Here is a 21,612-nt window from a genome sequence, read left to right as displayed (position 1 = left end):
AGCTGTAAAGTTAGGCACTGTTGATTAGTTACTGTTTGATCTCCCTTTCTCCCCTTTCTTGAAATAAAAGCCCTGACGTTCCTCTTACTACAGTTGTATGTAAAACAAGAAGTGAATAAATCCTTAAATATGATGGTGTCACTCAGGTCTGCACTGAGGCCAGGAGAGCTGTGCTGAGGGGGCATTTCAATCACTGGGGACAAACCAGTGAGGCAGCCCAGCCTAACCCCACTTGGCTTCCACACGCCTGTCAGGCATGAATGGTCCTCCTCTCCTTGCACCTCACCTTCCCCTGCTGAGATATACAGGGTAAAAAATGAGGATAGAAGGCAGTGGCAGCTTCTGCCAGGGAGCAAAGATAACAAAAAGACATCTGAACTGTTGAACTAGTTGTTTTTTGTGTCCAGGCATTCTTGGAAGTGGATGAAATCCCCAGTATGGTGTGTGGTTGCTGTAACAGCTGCTCTTATTTATGCTCTGTGTCCCTCTCCAGATGCTATTTCTATCCCTTGTGGTTAAAATCTTAATGATTTCATGCTTACTATTATGTTATGATCCCAGACTGCATGTTGGGCTTTCTCATGTTCCCCAGCTCATGGCCAGTTAAATGTCAGAGATGGTTTTCTCTCTTTCTTGTCTGTGTGAGAGTGAAACCCTTCGCTTGTCTTAGTGGTGTGTGTTTCTATTCATGGACTGACAGTGGAGTGTGACAGTGAGTGCCCTCAGAGCCAGCTCCCTTTGTGGACTGTTCAGTGCACAGCTCTGCCTGTGAGAGGGCCCTGCTTTCCTGGCAGCCACAAGAGCTGAGGGCAGCCCCATGGGCAGAGCAGCTCTCAATGTCCAGCCCTGCTGTCACATCTCGTGTGACTCAGCCCTGCTCTCCAGTTACCACTTGCACTCTAAAGACTGTCAATTCACTGTCACACTGCACAGCTCGAGTCTGCAGTGATGGCTCTTTGTGGGCAGTGTTGTTGTGCCAAGTAGCAGCTGGTAAAGCACAAGGCAGCACTGTTTCCCAGCTGACAGCCCCCTCCCCCCTTCCAGTGCTGAAGGAACAGCAAATGCCAGGGCATGGTGCTGTATCAGCCCTGCAGGTCACAAGGGATGCCTGGTGGTGGGCTGAAAACTCTGGATTCTCTTGGTGATCTTGGGCACTGACTTAACCATAAAGAGTCCTTTGGCTGGTGAGAATTTGTCCAGAGCCAGTCTTAGAGAAGTAAAGACTGATGGGAATGAGACATTTAGAGCACCTCACCTTACTGGGCTTTTTCACCATCAGTCAGAAAGACAGGAGAATTTGGAGGTTTGTGGCTTTCTGGGGGTTTTTTGTTTGGTTTGGGTTTGGAAAGCATTCTGAGCAGAGGGAAGATGTTGTGACCTAATGGGTTTAGGCCTGAAAAAGCATGGCAGTTCTGAATGTGTACAGTAGCTGAGCAGAAGCTTGAGGAATAATAGATTTTGGGCAGCTGAGCCCCTTTACAAAGAAACCAAAAGTGTGAGGGAAGAAGTTTAGGTTAAGTTGCATTCAACTTAGTCACTTTAAGTGCTACAGATAAATAAATAAAATAATCCCTGCACATGGTGAATTATTACCAGTGAATCATCTATAAAAGTCTTTTAAATCAACATAGTTTCTTGTAATGGACTTTTTAATGAGCTATGATTAACAAATGCCACAACTTACATTTTTTTTTTTTTGATTATCGAGATCCAAAGTTCCCTTGCACTTGCTTGTGCTCTTCCAGACGTGGGGCTGTTGAAAGCCAACAAAATTCCCTTCCCCTGGCCTGCATGGCTGTGCCTGTCTCACCCATCCTGGTTCCCTGTAGCCTCTTCCCTGCTGAATGGGAGGGGACGTGTCCAGCCTGAGGCTCTTCCTTCATGAGATGCCATAGGCAAATAAGTTGATGTGGAGGTGTGGGAGCATCAAATGCACCTTTCATCCGAGGTCTCTTTCCTGATGCTACTGCACCAGTACAGATCTTCAGGCTTTGCCTCAAGCAGCTTTAACTGTGTTTGTTTTGCAGCTTCTGTTGGTGTCAGATGGATGATCGGGGTTACAGAAATTAACAAGGGCTCCACCTATGGCAACAATGACAACAAACAGAAACAAAAGTAGCACCGTCAGAGACTGCTTCAATCCAAAGGGAACAAATGCAACTGTTGAAAACTCTTAAGTGCATATCACGGTCCTGCGAGTGAGATCAGAGGATGAATAATTGCCGTGCATATCTGAATTTGTGCTCCTGTTGTTTTTCTCTGGGGTTTGGGCTGGATGATATGCTGGAAAGATGCACTCCTTCGTATACTCTCAACAACAGGTTTGCACATGTGTGGTTGGTTTGCTTTCCTATGAAGTGTCTTAAGTTTTGAAGAAGAAAAAATTCAGCGTGGTTGTATGAAGAGACTCTACCTGGAAACTAACCAGAGGTGCAGGCTTTAATGTCAGAAGATTGTTACAAGATGATTAAACTTGATAGTTGTGTAGATCACACAGTTTAACAACCATAACCTGTCAGTGTTTAAATATAGTACAGCGGGATGCTGTGCTTGGTTATAGCAGTATTGGACTGAAGCAGCTCTGCTGAACTGGCAGAGCTACAGTAGAGTTTTGGTACATCCAGACTGATTCCCACAGTGTGCACTACATCGGCCCTTCACAACCTCAGCCAGACCCTGGACATCCAGACATCAGAGCCTGGCAGTAGCAGAACCTGGATCAGAATTTGGCCTTGTGGCCTGAACAGAGCTAAGTTACCCACTGCTCTCTCTTTCTCCAGGCCATACATCCCAGGGATAGCTGAAACCTGTAATTCTGCAGAGTAAATGTCATTTTTAGTTTGGAAAAATTGATATAGTAAAATTCCTTTTGGCTTTAAATGCTACTTAAAATTCTGGGCCATCCTAACAATTGTGGAAAGAAAATAACCGGGCATGGTGTAGTGAAATAATGCAAAGTGTGCATTAAAATGTATGCCCCACACCGGTACTGTTGTGATCCTAATTAATCTGCTTGTTTGTCTTTTCTGATAAATTAGTTTACTCAGTGCCTCATAACATTTTCTTCTGAGGAGGAGGGGGATCGAGGAGAGAGGCCTAGGACAGTGGGTATGACTTGATTTTTTAAATGTCTGTCTTGATCTGACACCCTTCTGAATTAAATAAAACTAGACTCAAGCTCTGAGGAAAGTGGGGTTGCTCTGACATTCCTGGTACTGATTTCAGGGCAGCCACCTCCTGTTTTTAAACTTCCAGAGTTAAGGATCTGCAGGTTACTAGAAATAACTTGTTTAAAGCAGGAAAAAAAAAAAAAAGGGAAAATAGGGGAAATTAACTAACAGCAAATATGATTGGAAAAAGATCCCCATTTTTTAAAGAGTACAGATCCCAACACTGAGCAGTGGAGGTTGTGGTTGACACTTTCAAAGACAGTCCATTTTCACTCGGCACAGGACTAAACCATGGTAGTCTCTAGTGAAGAAAGTGAACAGTATTATTCTAGCAGCTGGTATAAAAACATGGCTCTGTTCATACAATAAAACGGAGGCCAGAAGAAACAGGCTAATACAACAATATGAATCATTCCATGAAATATGTATTTGCTGTTCAGTACATCAGACAATCTAGAAACTCACCTTTTCAATATGCAGCACCTAAAAAACAGGTGAAGTAATGCTTTTAATATGGAGCAATAAGTGAAGTTTAGGGATAGTGGAGGCAGTAAAATTTACAACATGAAGGAAGGAATAGCCATGTGAAGTGTGAGAGACTGCTTTGGGGAGGCTTTTTGCCTCACACATTTTGTGTACACTTGCATTCCCTACATTCTGAAATTTTAGGTCGTTCAATGTCACAAGCAGAAACGTGGGCTCAGATGTAGTTTTTAGAGCCCAAGAGCAGAAAATACTGTAATATTTACAATGCTACTTAATAAAGCACATGCCCTGCACTCTATTTGCTATAGCACTCTTTTAACAGTGAAAAACTGAGTATTGCATCCTGCAGTAATGATCAGGAACATTTACAAGCCAGACCTGAAGACACTGTACACAAGAGTTGGAGAATGGGTGGGAGAGGAGAAAGGAAAGGCCTCTCCAGAGTAACATTTTACTGTAAACATTACCTGGCAAGGCCCAGAGGCCTTTTCTGGGGGCAGTGGTTGAGTAGTTCTTAGCAGCAAATACATATTCCTGGAGTGACACAGGCTGTTCTGCCTTCCCAAGAGCCATGGATTTAACCTGCAGTAAGGAAGACATTTGGCATTCCTTATGAATCTTAGTCCTTTCCCCTCCAACTGCATGCAGTGCCCTTCACCCAGGGGAAAGCACCAAACAAGTAAATACTTCTGAAGGAGTGCAGAGATGATTTCATACCCATTTCCTAGGGACCAACCCTTAGAACAGGCTCAGGGCCAGACATGCCACTCCTGGATCCGTCCTCCTAAGCACTTGTCTGAGTCCTGGCCCACCACTGAGGCCCTTCCAGCACTCACTGACAAACAGAGAAAGCGTAATGGTCCTTGCCAAAGTTAAACTTGTCCAGTTCACTGTATTAAAAGAATGACATAGGTTATTAGGAAGCAGTGTTTGCCCCTCATCCCCACAAGCAACTGTATGTTTTACAACTGCCTTAACAAAATTAGTCTTAATGTTTGTTTATACAAAAAATAAAAGTATAAAAAGCTAATATGCAGTGAATGAGTTTTCTTTTGGCTGGCAAGAACAAAGTGGTAACAGTGTGTCACCTCTGTCCTGACTCCTAAAAGCTGCCCACAGTTCCTGTTTGTGTTCAAGGGCACCTGAAACAAGGCAAATGAGGACACAACTCGCTCAGATACTTCTGTTGTACTGTAAAGTGAAGCACACAGCAAGCTGGATGCTTTTACTTCAGGTGCTTTCATCGTCCCTTACTGAGGATGACAACATACTTCCCCTCCTATCACACAACTGAAAGTAGAGAACTTAAAAGAAGGGAAAGTCTTTGTTTAAATTCAGCATTGTATTTTTTGAGAGCCTAATACATGCATAGGTATCATGCACAGCAAGGCTCATACTTTTCTAGATAGAAATGTCAGATTTTGTGGTACCCCCTTGACAGCTCACCCCACACCTGTGACTAATCAAGGATTTGTGGATTAAGATGAAAGACAAGACACTAGAATATAAAACCAAATATTAAAAGCAAGTTTTAAGTTACCTATTTTAAGTCTAAAGCCGTAACAGGAATACTAAAACTTGCACTAAAGTTTACAAGTAACAGTTTTAAGTCACCTATTTGTAATAGCAAGTAAAAAAAAAAAACTAGATCATGCATTGCAGGCTGTTTCTTCCAGTTGCTGACCACTTCTAATCTCTCTTCCTTTTCTGAGGTTGATGACAACTGGGGTGTGGCGGGGAAATGAAAGCCCAGGATCAGAAGTCAGTTTTCAAAAGGTAACAGTAAGTTCTTGGTTTTGCCAAATGGAACACAAGAATCAGCTTATACAGCTCTCTTCTGGAAGACAAAAATGCCATGCAGAGCACTCCCTGTTCACAGTGCATACATTCAAGAAGGAAGTTATCCCTTAGATAAAAGGCAGTGTCAGGAATTGCCCATCACCCTCTTTTCTCAGAAGGCAATGAAAGGGGGAACCTAGTTCTCTTATCTCTTTTGTAAGAAGCATCTCACACAACTCATCCTGAAATTTGACAAAACACTGACTATTGCAAGATAAGAGCAGCTTATTCCACAGTTAGGTCAGCTTAGCAGTCTTATCCCAGTGTTACAAAAAAGTTTAAAATGTGATCCACATTTATTTTTGGAAGAAAAACCCTTCATCCACATTTCCTAAAATAAACCATTTATTGAGAAAAACTTTTTTTTTTTTTAATTTCAATAATCAGCCTTGTGCATAACAAATCTGAAGCTTGCCAAAAACAAATAAACAAAAAACCCCAGTAAAAGTTCACAGTCAGTGCACTCAAACAGATTAAAAAACAAGGTCCATAACGCCTGATAACACTACAGCATTTTTCTGAACCTAGAGAGTTCAAAAATACTACATATTAACAATACAAGTTCTCAGTCAAATGAGAAACAGGAGAAGGAACAAAAAGGGTATGGTCCATATACAGTAGTAATGGCACTTTCACTGAAACATGCAGCTTCTTCCAACTTGGACACGTCACGTGAGCAACATGTGCCGAGTAAAATGTACAGGAGCAGCAGAGGAAGTGACCCCGTCACTTGTGCAGTCTTCGTTAAGGTCAACTTTTGTACTGTTTCTCAGCACAGTCTTTATGTAAATATTACATACAGTAGTGATTCAAATCTTGTCAGAATAGAAAAGGCCAGAGATGGAGTAACTTCATTCTTCATCTGTGCAAACCTGTGAAGGAAGCAAAAGGCACACATACTTCAGCCATCTCCCTCCTGCAGCAAGATGATAATGGATCAATTTCTTTAGCACCTTCACATCTTGGAAGGTTTTTTTCTCTCCCTTGTTCCACAGTAATGCAATACAGGTGTTTGTATGGGACTAGTGACATTCCCACTGTCACCTTGCAACCTTTAGGTGCCTAAAGCAGTGTCCACCTCTGATGGATGGGTCTGCTACAGCTGCACTGATGAGGGATGGGTGATGATCCCAAACACATTGCTGCTGAACCAGAACACAAAAGTGATCAACTTTATGCTGAGACAAAATTCAATAACTTACTAAGCTCCTGCTTCTTCAAAAAAAGTTACTAATACAGCTCAATTGGTACCTCTGAATATTTGCCTGTTTTTAAGGAAAGCATCACACAATAGTTCATGCAAGTACTGCAGATTTCTACAGCAGCTGCCAAATAAAACATCCAGTATGACCTTAACCTTAAGTATGAACTTAAAAGCAGCCCTTTGCACAGAAGAATGGGAGAGTTCTCAAGCATGTGCTGGTTTCACTTCTTATGGAGGGGGCCCTTATCTCTAAAAACCTGTGCATTTGTACTTGCTGAAGTTTTTGCTGCAGAGCCCTTCTGATCCAATTAGGTATCACTGAGTTGAAGCCTGACATGTCTTTTTAACAAAAAGATAATGCATTTCAAAACAGCAGTGAAAGTTTAATGCATGGTGCACACCACAACCTGTAGTCACACGCTTGCTGAAAACAACATGAGCTTCTGGAAAGTTGCCAGTCCATGTTTCCTGGACGGTATCAACTTGCTACCAGCCCCTCACCATGGTACCAACACCTGTGGCATCAACTGAAAACAAAGAAGCTGACTAAAAGCTGTTCCCCATTCCCAGTTTGCAGTTTTTGTAGCCAAAGTCATCAGACAAACCTTGACAAAAGGATGATCGAGAAGCTGGCTGGCCGTCCACCTCATCTTTGGGTCACTTTCCAGGCAGTGGCAAAGGAAGTCTTTCCCTTCTGGGCTCACTTTGTCAGGAATAGGAGGTTTATGACCCATCCCCACTTTATACATGATCTGGAAGTTGTGCTCATATTCATGCCAAGGCCTCTGCAACAGGTAACAGCATTGCTAAGTGCACACTTTAGTGAGTAACTTGCTACCCACTAGAGCATGTATTTCTGTGCTCCAGGAAATGAAAAGCCATCCCAGTCTTTGCAGACTTAAGTGTGACAAAATACTGAGCATGAGACCAGAACTTTCAAAAACCCTGCTGAGAACAGTTTGCAATTTCATCGGTACATGAAACACCCTTACCTTGCCCGTGACCATCTCTATGACAACACAGCCCAGGCTCCAGATGTCTGCTGCTCGTCCATGCCCTTCTCCTTTAGCTCGAGTGATTACTTCTGGAGCCATGTATGCTTGGAAACAACATATATGATGCCATCAGTTCATACAGCAGAAAGAACAGTATACATCAAGTGACTGATTGGGTAAACTAAGTGTTTTTTAAAATACCCAATGAATTACTACAGGTTTTCTTGCTAAGTTTTGCCATTTGCTGGTTTCTTGTTCTTTGACATGTTTTCAGCACAACTCTTTCAGTTTGAAAAGTGGTATTGAAAATGCTGTTACAAGTACACGTTTTCAGTTACTGCCATTTTCTGAAAATGGATTAAGCAGCTGTTTAGTGAAGAGTACTGTTTCAATAAGGCTGCAGAGAAAAATACAACCCCAGCAAACACATGCATCTCTGTAGTTACAGACAAACGGTTTTAACTCTCATTCTATCATTCACTGATTGTTTTAGCTTCTGGATGTAAAGCACAAAACTAGCTAAGGTAAAATCAAGTTTCCCTGAAACATGGTTTTACTCCATACTTCTGGCAGAGGTATCTTCTTTTATGGTAACTAGACAAGCACCTGCCTACCAGAAGCTGCTTCTTACCTGCAGTCCCCAAGGTACTGTTCACTTCTCCAGGCATTGTCTGAGTATTGTTCTTCAACTTCACTGAGCAGCCAAAGTCTCCTAGTTTAATCAGTCCAGATGAGGTAAGAAAGATGTTGGCTCCTAGGAAACACAAGGAAACACACACTTGTTTAAAGCAGAGCTGGATTGAGGAATAAGGGCTTCTCAACATAGCCTTGGAAGTTGCAGAAGATAATAGCTGAATTCACACTTAGATCTTTACCTGTGAATTAAGTGTGGAATATGACAGCATTAAAGATGTTCTGGTGGGTCTGTGCTAACATGAAGTGTACTGGAAGTTGGCAAGTGTTAAAAAAAAAAAATAAATAAACCAAAAAAAAGCAGTATGGCAAGCAAATTAAACAGCTTTCCATACAAGCTCGTTACAAGAAATGACTCCTTCAGGAATTCCAGTGCTTTTCCTTGTGAGCATTAAACTCAGAAGAAACTGCTTCCTGGCAGAGGCCATTGCTGAGTCCCTCCCACTAGTATCTCTTCAGTTCTTCTGAGCCAATACAGATGATACCATATTTGTCAATAAAAGTACTGTGGCCAGCAGGATGAGGGAAGGGATCATCCCCCTGCACTCAGCTCTGGTGAGGTCACACCTCAAGTGCTGTGTCCAGCTCTGGGCTCCTCACTACAAGGAGGACATTGAGGTGCTGCAGCAAGTCCAGAGAAGGTCAGCAGAGCTGGTGAAGGGTCTGGGACACAAGTCCTGTGAGGAGTGGCTGAGGGAGCTGGGGGTGTTTAGCCTGGAGAAAAGGAGGCTCTGGGATGACTGTATCACTCCCCACAACTGCCTGAAAGGAGGGTGTAGCCAGGTGGAGTCCACCTCTTCTACTGGGCAACCAAGGACAGGACAAGAGCAAATCACCTCAAGCTGCACCAAGGGAAGTTCAGGTTGGGCATCAGAAGGATTTTTTTCACTAAAAGAATGGTCAGGCATTGAAACAGGCTGCCCAGGGAGGTGGTGGAGTCACCATCCCTGGAAGTGTTCAAGATACAAGTGGGCATGGCACTGTGCCATGGTTCAGTTGTCTGACAGTGGTGGTTTGTCCAAGGCTGGACTCAATCTTGGAGGCCTTTTCCAACATTAATAACCCTATGGTCACAGCTGACCTGCCAAACAGAGTTTAGAGCATTTTATTAAGTATACTATCAACTGCCTACTCCTGTTGCACTTTACTTCCAGGGCAATTTTTGGAGGAGGGCTACCATTAAAATAACTTGCTATACTGGTAGCTTACACTAGAACAAACTTCCGTAGCACAATTAAAAATCTCCAAGGGGAATCTGCAAGTGCCTTCAAGTCAGTTGCTCAACACAATACAAAATAAACCAAGTGGTTTTGACAACCTGTGGTTTTCTTTCTTTCAATATCCTGCCAAAATACTCATTTTGACAGCAACAGAAAACAGGTAGAGCAGAAGGAGCTCCTTATGTCAGGCCACATTCTGGACTCTGCAAGTATCACCTGGCAGAAATAGAGCTTCAGCTGTGATCTTTCTTGAGGAAAGATGGATAGTATGCACAAAACAAACTGCTTACCTACTCTAGGAATGGGCAGGCATTGGGGATTTCACTACACATAGCCTCTTCCCACATCACATGAAAGATTCATTCAAAAATGGCTCATCTCAATAGAACCTTCCAAAGTTTCTCACTTTTGTTCCACCTTGAGCAGTGCAGAAATTCTTGGCTGCTCCTCCTTTGTGTTAGCCTTAGTTAATAGCTTCTTCCCATTCACTTGGTTGGGCATCCCCAGGATAATTCATAAAGAATACAAAGAATCCTCAGAAAGCTCAAGTCAAAAAAAGGCAGTGCGGGTCAATGATGCCAAAACCCCGCCTGTTTCTCAAAGCACTCTGACTACTCTGACAATAGTTCATACCTATTTAGTCCAAGAGGTGTTAAATAGAACTGCAACTAATGGGTGAGCAAAATCATTAACAGAATCAAATTCCAACCTTTAGTTACTGTAGACTTTTACGAGTCCTGAAAGAATTAATGTTCAGGGAATGCAACTCATCTCCACATTGTGTGCAATGGTTTGCCACTTCTGGCATTCAAATGCTTGCACATCCTCCAGAATTCTTTCACTGGATTCTGCAGTTTGCCATCAGTGGGACCTATGATCAGAGTCGCCCTGCAGTCACAGATGTGTGTAATGGAGTTGGGTACAACATCCCTCAGCTTCTTGAATGAAGGATCCAGAAAGACACAAAGCAGTAGAAGGCAGCTGCTTGATGGGACACTGAGTATGGCCAGTGCATTAGGAGAGTGATAGCTTCTGCTTCCTTTGAACTGTCAACTGCTTCTCCAATGTTTTCAAGCAGTTGCTTGAAAGTAGGTGCACTTAGCCTAAAGGAAGAGCTTATGAAAAACAGTTCTCATTAGCAAACACTTTTTCAAGAATGTTCTGGAAACCTGTGTTTCCATTCCTCAAGAAAGCAACATCAAAATTTCACAGAAGGCTTCCAACTACTAGTGTAGAAAGTGTTTCCAGCTACTACAGTGGATGGAGCCCGGCAGTGCTGAAGTGCAAATAATCTGTCTTCTGATGGAATTTAAGTTACTGGAATAGTTTAGTTTAATACAGTTCAAAACCTTCTTCCAAGGCCTTTCAAAAACTAGACTTTGTCCCTTTTAATAAAGAGTAATGACAATTCAGCCTAAGTATTACCATGAAAGCTCCTGGGAGCCCTTTTCCTGAAAGCACTTGGAACTGTCAAATGGAATAAAGCACTGAACCAAAGTTTGAGCAAGAAGACAGAGACAGCACTTGAAGACTCATGTTGCAGTTTCTGTCACCTTCCACTGACGTGGTATCACTGGAGCCTGTTTTGTAAACTGCTTGTTCAGAAACCTAGACCAGACTGTAGGAGGAGTCTTTAGAAGGGTAAGTGAAACCTGCACAGAATCCAGCAGGACCCGTGTGAGAAGAGCAGACAAGAGGTCAGTATTTGAAGATGCCCAATGCTTTTCTCCCTTTGACAGTTAACACTACTGGGAATGTAATGAAATTCCTACATATCTGCATGGTTAATAGGCAAAATAAAACCAAAAGACCATGAGTAAAACGGCAGAAAGGGACTGTTCCCATCTGTTCCTTCCCTCCCCTTACACATGCACTGGCTGAAGCACCATCACTCGATGCACTTGTGGCAGAGGCACAAGGTTGCCCAGTTGTGCACAGCCCTCCTGATGTTATACCAGGGGTCCTCCTGGGCACACTGTGAAGAGCCAGTGACAAAAGGCACACTCCTGCTAGAGCAGCCAAAACCTGAAGCATTTAAACTCAAGTTTCATGCCCTTTACCTCTGCCAAATCAGTAAGAGCAGTGGAAACTGCACTAGCATGATAGTCCGAAGGTTTTAGTGTAAGTCCCGTGAGTCCAGGGAGCAGTACAAAAAGCCCCACTAAAGGCTGTGTTGTAATTCCAGAAAAAAAAGAGGCAGCTCAGACATTCCACAGCCAGAGCTTAAGCAGTGCAGCACCCAAACTCATTCAAGAAACAAGCAGGCCAGATGCTACCCTTTGATGAGAAAATCAGCTTTCACGTACTCTTTTTCTCAATCTCTTAAGAGAGCATGACACATGCCCACAGTCTCCTGTTGTAGGTTTCCAACTCTTGCTGAATGACATTCCTTCCTTTGTGCTCATCAGGAAGACAGGATAGCAGAAGTTTTGAGCTAACAACAAGGTTACAAGAAGACGATAATACAGTAGCAATTTGATGAAGACTTTTTGGTATAGAGCATCTCATTCACAGGTTTCTGATTTACTAAAGCTGCAGATACAATCCTTTTTTTTTATTATTCATCCAAGCACTCTTCAGGAACACGCCCTTCTCTCCTGAAGAGAATCCACCAAGCATGGCCTCATTAATTCCTCTCAATTCAGCATTTGTGAGACCACACCTTGAGTGCTCTGTCTTGTTTTCAGGCTCTCCAGCAAAGAGACACAACGACACACTGGAGCAAACCCAGGACAGTGGCATCAAGAATTTCAGAGGGCTGGTGCACCCAGCATACAAGGAAAGGTTGCAAGATGGGTTTGCTTAGCTTGAAGAAGGGATGCTCCAACACTCCAGAAACAGACTTTTCCCTCAAAAGCACACTGTGAAATGGTCATGCAGCAATGGACACAACAGCACCCTTTGCAGATTCCAGGGAGCTATCAGGAAAAAGCTTTTCACAGTGGGAATAGATCAAGTCATTGGAACAGGGCCTCACCTCAACAATGTCCTGAGCAATCTGATGTAATCTGACATCGGATCTGATACTAAGGCTAGCCCTGTTTAGTGCAGAGGGCTCAGAGATTGTCCACAGGTTTCCTCAAGCATTAAACATTCCATCATTCTGCAACACCAGAACAGCTGTCCTACAAAAAGTGAAATAATTCTAACCAAGGAAACTGGGCTTAGCCACAGGAATTAAAATTCAATACCCAGAATAGAGATTAAAAGAGTATCACAAGAGACTATCTCCTGCTACAGACCAGCACCACCTGCTTTTCACAATGAGGCAGACTAAGCAAAAGCACTGCAGCAGAAGTAACAACCAGCCAACACAACCCTCCATCTGCCCTCACCACCACAGGCTGAAAAATGTTTTTGGCAGCTGCATCTTGCTTTGTCTTTTACCCACATAGAGCTGGATGCCATAACAGCATCTGAAGGACAATGGTGGCACAAGGGGACACTACTAACCAAAAGTCTATTTTGAACACAAGGTATTTGCAGACACCAAGTACAGGTGTCTTGCAGGATACAGATAAACAATCATTATAAGAATTGCTTATCTGCTGCTAAAAGAAATAGATCTACAGTAATGTTTAGCAAACTGGCCATGAGAGATCTAGTGCGATCTGACAGTGAGATTCTTATAGGAAAGCAGTTTTAACAGTCTGAATGTCTTTCTTCCCTATCAGAAAAATAAGAGTACCAGTCTACACAAGAGATAAAATTAAAATTAGAGTTCTTTACTACTGTTAGCCTGAAAACTTGGGGATGCAATGTTAGCATAAAAGAAGTCAATGCGCAAAAGCCTTCCAATGCATCAGGTAACCTTTATAAAAATACCCTCTGTGGTCTGTCTTTTCATTCTGCCATGGAGTTTCAGGAAGGTCTATACACAGATGTGCCTGCAGTGACCCTCTGTTACTCTCAAGAAACACTCCAACATTTGACATAAGGAACTTGTTGCAACAGAAATGCTCTCAGGTAATACAACATTACAGTTCTGTTAAAAGCTTTTCTCACTCCATGCATTTCCCTGAAGAGCAGAAGACCTATTTGGAAACATATCCAGATATCAGCAATGACATTGAGCAGAACAAAGGAAATCCCTGCCAGCCAGCCTTGGATTTTGATCACGAGCTTCCAGGAGAGCATAATTCAGCTAAGCAGAACCTGGACAAGGAATGATCAAGAAAAGGGCAAGGAGGGAACTGTGAAAAGCACAAAGGGAAATCCACAACTGGAGAGAAACCTTTGGTGAGGAAGGAGAACCAGAAAAGGTAAGATTGCTGGGGAATGGGAGTGAGGGAAAGTGTTTTCTAGAAAAAAAAAGCCAAAACTGACTCAAGAGTGGCCTACCTGGGTGGAAGGCCTCTGGATCGTAGATAGTTCTTTTCCCAAATGAGAAGCACGAGGCCAAAGGACCAAGAGCAACTGGGAACCTCCTACACTGCTGCGGTGATTCAAAACCCTGTGAGCAAGAGGGACATAGAAACCCAGCATCGTTGGGTTGCACTGCCTTGTCACAAAATGAGCATTCACAGGGCATATTGTGTGCATTGCTTCCCCTACCTTCGCCTAAGTTTCCTGCCATCGGTGAGCCAAATATGCCAGCCTAACAAAACCAAGATAACCAGACATGGAGGATGTTGTTGGAAGGCGCAGAAAAAGAAAAATGAACCTGAAATGAGGACTGACACTGGGTATCTTAAATGCCAAGCCCAACCCCCCTTTGGTTACTGTAGGTTCAGTCTGCTAATACATACGCAAATGCTGACAGCCAGGCACGAGAAGATAAATGTATGGGGGAAAAAAAAAAAAAAACTAGATAAAGGGATATCCTAAAATCACTTAAGTTCTTTTAACAACAGTTTTGTTACTAAGTTTAATCAGCCATTCATCTGAAATTCCAAAACTCTTTGGGAAAATGGAATCACAAGGAAAAGTTCTGATGCACAACTCTAGCACTGTACACTGCCTGTCAGCTCCAGAAAACACCACTTATTTGCACAGACAAGAAGGAAAATAGCATTATATAACTCAGTAAGTTAGTACTAAAATTGCAAGGACTAATAATAACTGAATTTAGATAAATCCCCAATAATCTTAACAACCTCAAAAAAAGTATCTAAATCATGGGCAAAATTTATGAGTTTGAAATGACAATTGTGAATGTTTTTTACAATCCACACTTGAAAGAAAAAGCATGAAACTAGCCAATAACTTGTAAACTGAACAGTTAGTGGAAGGCTTTATACAAATAACAGCTGCATAGATAATTCATACTAAATATGCAAATACATCTCCCCATCCTTCCCCCTGCTCTTATCTACCACGCTGAAACAACAACATTACCTTTTTGGTTAACATTACCTTTAATGTCTCGATGAACAATACCATGTTCATGTAGTACATTGATAGCAATCGTGATCTGCTTTGAGTACAGCCTAATGACATGCTCCTGAAGGCCCAGTTTTGATACCTCCTCCAGAGTGCCCTCATCACAGTACTCCATAAAGATGTACATTTCTTCCTGTTTTGGGAACCAAACAAGATTTCATTTGGTATAATTTTTATATTTTAAACAATGCATTAAGATAAAGTTTTCCTTACATCCTTCATTGTTCATGAAATAAATAATGAAGGTATCACGTAATGTCTTAATGAAAGCATCACTTACCATGAAATATCTAATAAATTATGTCTTCAGAACTCTATTCTCTTTAGCATGGTGCAACCTAACATATTCTACTGCACAGCTATGGAAACTCTGCTACCTGCCTATCTGCATCATCTGTACATAACTGATACTATTTGGTGGTATAAAAATACAGTGCTTTGGCATCAACCAGAAGACACTTTGGAAACCTTGCAGGCATATTACACAGGAATTTATAGAGATTCTTTCCTTATTTAGAGAAGGGGGGAAAAAACAGAGCATAAATTGATGGTTTGGGCTTGTTTTTCATCCCATCTCTCTGTCTCAGTTCCTGCAGTTTCATGTGTTGATTGCTTGGAATGGGCAAGTTTTTTGTTCTTTGCTGTGGCTTGAACAAGTATGCCAACTCTAACTCACTTTAAGGAATAATTAGGTTTCTGCTCCCACTCTGTCTCCAAGCCCAGCTGATTTCACACAGACTGAATTAATATAAAAAAGATGACAAACACACAAAGCTCTTAGAAACGAGTCTGAGAAATGAATGACCCAGTGGCACCCAAATTTGTGTGTCCAAATAGAGAACTGCAGAAAGCAGAATGTCCCCTTCTAAACCAGCAGTGGGTCACCAAAACAACTTCTTCCATATTGAGCAAATCAGTCAAATCCAAGCAGCACTTTTCCATCAAGACATCAGGACTTGAGACTCACAAGTGAGAAGAGCATGTGGAAAGCAGAGACTAATAAAAAGTTGGGTATCTCAGCACACAATTCTGGAATCCAACTCCATAAAAAAATACATTTCATTAATTCTGCTGCTCAAGCAAGAAAACTTGCTTTTTCCTTCTGAAGAGTTGGTAGCCAAATTCCAATACTTGTCTGGCATCAAGACTTAAATGCCAGCACAAGATTTTTTTCAAGAATCAACATGATACAATACAAGTACAACCTTTGCTGCTAACAGGGACAGGTTTTAGCCTGTCTAGTCTGTATCTACATATATAGAAGTTACCATACTATTTATGATATAACTTGCTTTTAGACCAGTTCAACAGAGTAGCAGCATAGAATAGCTCTAGCATTACTCACTCTGTTCGCTTATTTTAAGCCTTCTCTGTTTATGGACCAGTTCAAAAAAGTTTCTCCAAACTATGTTTCAGAGACCTCAGTACCCAGAGGAAAAAAGACACACTGCCCTTCACAGAGATAACAACACAACATTAACTAGAATGTTCTCATGTAAAAGCCTCCAATAATGCAGAGCTTCTTAAAATTTTCTCTTTGCCTTATAAAAAAGCCCCAATAATTTATGTTTTCTCACCCTGTGGAGCTCCACACCAAAATAACGAACCAGATTAGGGTGCTTGATGCCTTCAAAAATCTTCAGTTCATCAGCTGTTTCTTTGATGGTTTTGTGATCATTCGGTTGGAATCTTATCTGCATGAAAGATTTGTCATTATTTTGCCGCTATTTTAAATCAATAAGGAACAAAAAAAAAAAAGAACAACTCATCCTAAACTCAAACACAACAAAAAGCTTTTGTTGTTGTTGTTGTTGTTAAATAGCACCATTACACCAAAAGCCCCGAAATACCCCTCTCCATCCCCAAACTGAAACAAATCACACTAAGCTATTTCTGGAAAATTACCTACAACTGTGATGACTTGTAACCTTTATAAGAACAAAATTATGTTACTTAAATGTGCCAATACACTTGTGTGCACATATATATCTCTTCTGAGCTTGCCTTCTAGCATAAATGAGGTAGACAGACACAATACAAGAGAATTTGAAAGCAATGTCAGAGAGAGCTATCATTCAACAAAGAGTTTTTGCCAGGTACTTCATCGCCAGAGAGTCAAAGAGATCTCTTTGAGGGGTTGATTCACTGAGAACGAGGCAGCTGCAAGGAAAAGGTGTGGCATGGAACAAATACAATCAAAGATTTTGATGCAGGAAACAGGTTTTCATTATTTCTCCTACAATATGCTGTGATGGACTGTTCAATGAGGAAAAACATTACCAGGTGTTCTGAAAAACTGATTTAAAGCTTCTAAAACCATGCAAAGATATGCAAGATGAACAGCAAGTTAAAGAAGACACTACTTTTACCTTCCTTTCAGGAAAAGAAATGAAACAGAGAACAAAGTCTAGCAAATGCTCTGGAAAGGAGATACAATCAAAAACAGTGCAAGTGAAAAAAACCATGAAAATTAGAAATGGAGTGATTACTGCCAAATGGAGTGAGAAGTAATGAGGGACAGCGAAAAGGACCAAAACTTGCCAAAATTACTCCAATTCAAATCCTGAAATCAGGGAAGAAATGCAAATAAAGAGAGAGGAGAAGAATCTGAAGGAATGAGATGTAAAAAAAAAAAAAAAAAACAAAAAAAAAAAAAACCACCAGCAACAACAACACACCAGAAAGGAAAATTCCGAAACCAAGTGAAAACAATAAAAGTGAATGGGATGACAAGAAGTGCAGGGAAATGGACCGAAGTTTGCCCAATTAATCCTCATTGAAATCACAAGATTTCATTCCCTTTCCTGTATTGTTAGAAAACAGAAGCTTCATTAATTGAGTGCAGGACAACTGCTAAAGAAAGAGATGCACATATATTGCCTTCAGTAGCTAGGACGTTATGATTGTTACATTCTGTGTAACAATTCCAGGATCCAGTTTGTACTCAAGCAATGGTAAAATTAAATATATAAAGATTAAAATTGACGAATGATATTCAATTTTTTACATATTCCCTAATGCATAGTTGCAATACTATGTATTTGTAGCAAAGCTTGTCTGCTGTAATCTGAAGTCTTTTTAATGACACTGTGGTTGAGGTAATGTGTGTGTGAAGTGTGAAGTGAGTGTGAAGAAATCTTGGTGCAAGGGCAGGGAAATGTAGTGTTCTTAACCAGTTAAAAAAAAAAAAATCAATAAATCTATCTTCTTCTAACTTCTAAGTTATTCTTAAAGAAATCCAGATAAGTCTTTTATTTGGAAGTTGCAAACAGTTTTCATTCAAGCCTAGTGAAACAAACATCTGTCAAACAAGATCTATTTATGAGCTTACTTCAGCTTCTGCTAAAGAGCACACATATGCTAATCTGTAAACAGCACCTGCACCTAGAAAGCAACTCTGAACTACAGAAATAGAGTGCAGCTGATGGGGAGGGGGGGAAATGTTATTTCACCCGGAGAAAAAAAAACATAACAGCACAAAATCTCAAGTGTTGATATTAGTCAGTGACTGAGTATGGTACAAGAAGTTAAGCACAAGCCACAAACTCAGTCTTGCTTTTCTACACCTTGGAGATCAAATACATATCATGTGTGTGTGTAAGAACTGGTTCATCAAATGTAACCACTGCAACATCCAATGGCTGTCACAGTAACTGCTGTGAACAGTTAATGCTTGCAGCTGTCTAAAGATGCAGAAATGCACACAAACTAAACAATAATTCAAAAGAAAAACAACCATGAACTGCTATAGGGGAAACAGATCTCTACGCCTACACAGCTTTACTTACTTCTATCCTGAAAACTAGATTTTCTGTACCCACCAAGTTAGTCAGCAGTTTTGTGACTCAACCTAGCTCACACTACGGGAGAAGTTGAAAAACATCTGATATCACACTTCCTATCTTTTGCTCTAATGAATGAAGAAGAAAGTAGTAAAATTTACTGTGAGAGGAAACAGTGCAAAGTAAAATACAGATTTGCATTTTTAATCTAATTTGTATAATTAATCTTTCAAAATTATTTAAAATCTCTTAATGGAAGTTCACATATATTAAGTATTCATTTAAATTCACTACCATCCTATGGGATCAGCAAAAAAACACATTACCCATTTTACATACATTTAAATTGAAAATTATAAACTGAAAAGCAACTTGAGGAAAAAGTGCTTGCAGCAGCTGTGGCTACATGAAGAAACAATTTGTCTTCGCATCCTTTTTCCCTGTTAGCTAACAGAAGTGTGCAGAAACCCTGAATGGATCCTACATCACCCACATTTGGTTTAGAAATAAAACAAGGGCAGCAGTGATTCTTGTATTCACAGTACTCACTTCCTTCATAGCCATCAGCTCTCCAGTGTCAACACTGATACAGGTATAGACCTTCCCATACTGGCCTTCACCTGCCAAGTTAGAGTAAGGAAAACTCAGTACACAACCTTCAACAAGCAACAGGTATGTCAACTGCAATGAGAAAACATCACTGCTTTTTACCTTTCTTTTAAATTAAAACTCCAAGTAGCTTTTAATTTAATACAACATTCAAAGCCCTGAATTCAAGCTGAATAGAAGTAAAAACATTAATCGGCTGATCTGAAAGAAACCTGAAAGAACAAAGATGTTCTCCCAAATCCCAAACCAGAGAGTAAAATATGATCATATGGGGAAAACAGTAAGATTGGTGAATTAAATCCCAGAGTTCCACCTAACTCCCACTTATATATCTGGTTTATATATCTGGTAGAACTTGAATGTTTTATAAGGTTAAACACATATCATAAACACAAGGTTATATCTAAGTAATCATCCTAACCAAATCCTTCTTGTTTCCTGTTACTTGATCAATGAAAATTTCAGTGACCTTCTACATTAAGAAAATCCTAGCCACAACAGTATTTTGTATTTTAACATTTTAATTTCAGAAAAGCTGACAATACCTATGCAGAGACTGAAAATATTTAAAGGCAGTCTGTGATTTCCTTCACAGATACTAAGTTTGGTATTTTAGCTAGTTAAATGAAAGTATAAAGATCATACCAATTTTGTTTCCTCTCTGCCACTTGAAAGTCACTTTTCTCAAACCTACGTGCATGACATTATCGTAAGATTTTGGTGTGTCACAAACTTGGCCAATGATGTTCTTCCTTCTCATCTCTCTGTATCTCCTTTCTTCAAACAACTGAACAGACTTTTGAACAGCTTCCATCGGGGCTTGCTTAGAAGCAGTGTCTAAAAAGAGTGAAAAACAATTTCCTTGATTGAGAAATATTTTGTTATAATTTGTTATCACATGAAGTAAGCAGAGTTAAAAGAAAACTTTTGTGACTCTAACTAAGATGTAGGAAAAGAATAAGACATTTTAACAATCACATATGGAACTATTACTTATGAGTCATATATGAAACTAAGAGAGACTAAAACTGAGAACAGTGGTACTTTCCTAATCATCTCTTACTTGACTCAAGGAAATTACATTTATGAAATGCAACACACTCGTTTGCATTTGACCAGTAACTAATCTCTGACAGCAGAAATATGTTAGGATCATAAAAGCACTAAGGAAAGAAGGACAGGTAAGGTTTTGTTCTTCAGAAATATGAGAGGTTTCTTGAAAGTCTCATGGCATGTGTTATTTCAAAGATTTAGGAGTATTAGAAACTGCTGCTCTCAAGTCGTAACACGAAACAGCATCCTAGTGAATGAGACCAAGGATATCTCAGGGCAGTGTTAGTTCATCCCCTCCTAGTAAAGCACAAAAATTATACACCTGTCACTGTTGACACCAGTATCCTAACCTGTTCCTGGTGGTCTCCAAAGGATGGAGATGATACTCCCCAACTATATATTCTACTCCCCTACTCATAATTAATACTACGTTCTCTATCCTAAATATGCTTTGCTGTAGTTTTAAACCAAAATCTTTGTCTTATTCACAGTGGACAGTAAAACCAGTTCCCATTACAGCAATCTTCTAGAAATTTTCAAGTTTTTCCTCATTCTTCTTTTTTAGTTTAAACAAACTAATTCCTTCAGTATTTATGTTCCACCTTCTCCATTTTAAAACAAGATTTTGTAATTCTTCCTGTGTTCTGTGTAAGTCACATAAGGAGACCAGTTTCCAATGTGACAGAAATGTTTTTCTCACATTTCATGAGGTTTTACCCTCACGCTCATGTTTGCCACGATACATGTAAAACAAGCTTCATGCATTGATCCATACAGTACAGGAGTGTCTGAAGTAACCAACTTACTTTCAGTTTCACGAAAATCGTGTAAGATAGAGAGGAAGGGGCCCCACAATAGCCTTAAATTTAGCAAACAGTGTGGGATCACACACTATTAGACACCCAAAGTAAGAAAATCACACACTGGGGAAGAGATCCTGGGAAGTGAGGAAGTGCTTCCTGCTGTCATAACCGGGCACTGAATAGGGACAGCAAACTTCTGCAATTTCTAAATAGTAACAAATTAACTCAGTTTTGTAGAACACTGGTAGAACCTTTCAGAAACTGAGAGGAATTGACTTTTATTAAGTTTAATTACTCCTACCTCAAAAAGTACACCTTGTGATTCTGTTAGCAATATCCCATACCTGCAATCAGGGTTTCATTTCTTTTCCCTCCC

General features: G+C 40.6%; 2 protein-coding genes across 4 annotated transcripts in view; one reads left to right on the top strand and one right to left on the bottom strand.

Annotated features, from left to right (window-relative positions):
• The window catches only part of AGPAT4 (1-acylglycerol-3-phosphate O-acyltransferase 4), a 58,355-nt gene extending 53,732 nt beyond the window's left edge, over nt 1–4,623 (top strand). Inside the window, exon 8 of the mRNA XM_083856254.1 lies at nt 2,028–4,623. Coding sequence (XP_083712380.1) covers nt 2,028–2,119 — 92 coding nt within the window. The 3' untranslated portion in view covers nt 2,120–4,623. The remainder of the gene's footprint in view (nt 1–2,027) is intronic.
• Nucleotides 4,624–5,832: 1,209 nt separating this feature from the next.
• MAP3K4 (mitogen-activated protein kinase kinase kinase 4) overlaps nt 5,833–21,612 on the bottom strand; it is a gene marked incomplete at its 5' end in the record, with an annotated part of 65,041 nt that continues 49,261 nt past the window's right edge. For 2 of the 3 annotated variants that reach the window (XM_083857265.1, XM_083857266.1), the window contains 8 exons: nt 5,833–6,367; nt 7,305–7,484; nt 7,692–7,798; nt 8,326–8,448; nt 14,963–15,122; nt 16,567–16,683; nt 19,321–19,391; nt 20,026–20,217. In XM_083857265.1, coding sequence (XP_083713391.1) covers nt 6,347–6,367; nt 7,305–7,484; nt 7,692–7,798; nt 8,326–8,448; nt 14,963–15,122; nt 16,567–16,683; nt 19,321–19,391; nt 20,026–20,217 — 971 coding nt within the window. In that variant the 3' untranslated portion in view covers nt 5,833–6,346. Of the gene's footprint in view, nt 6,368–7,304; nt 7,485–7,691; nt 7,799–8,325; nt 8,449–13,948; nt 14,061–14,962; nt 15,123–16,566; nt 16,684–19,320; nt 19,392–20,025; nt 20,218–21,612 lie in introns of those variants that run through there. The other variant, XM_083857267.1, reaches the window with a different exon arrangement.

The sequence above is a fragment of the Zosterops lateralis genome (assembly GCF_965231275.1).
Source record: "Zosterops lateralis genome assembly, chromosome: 3".
Classification (NCBI taxonomy): domain Eukaryota; kingdom Metazoa; phylum Chordata; class Aves; order Passeriformes; family Zosteropidae; genus Zosterops; species Zosterops lateralis.
This window is presented reverse-complemented; position numbering and strand designations above follow the sequence as displayed.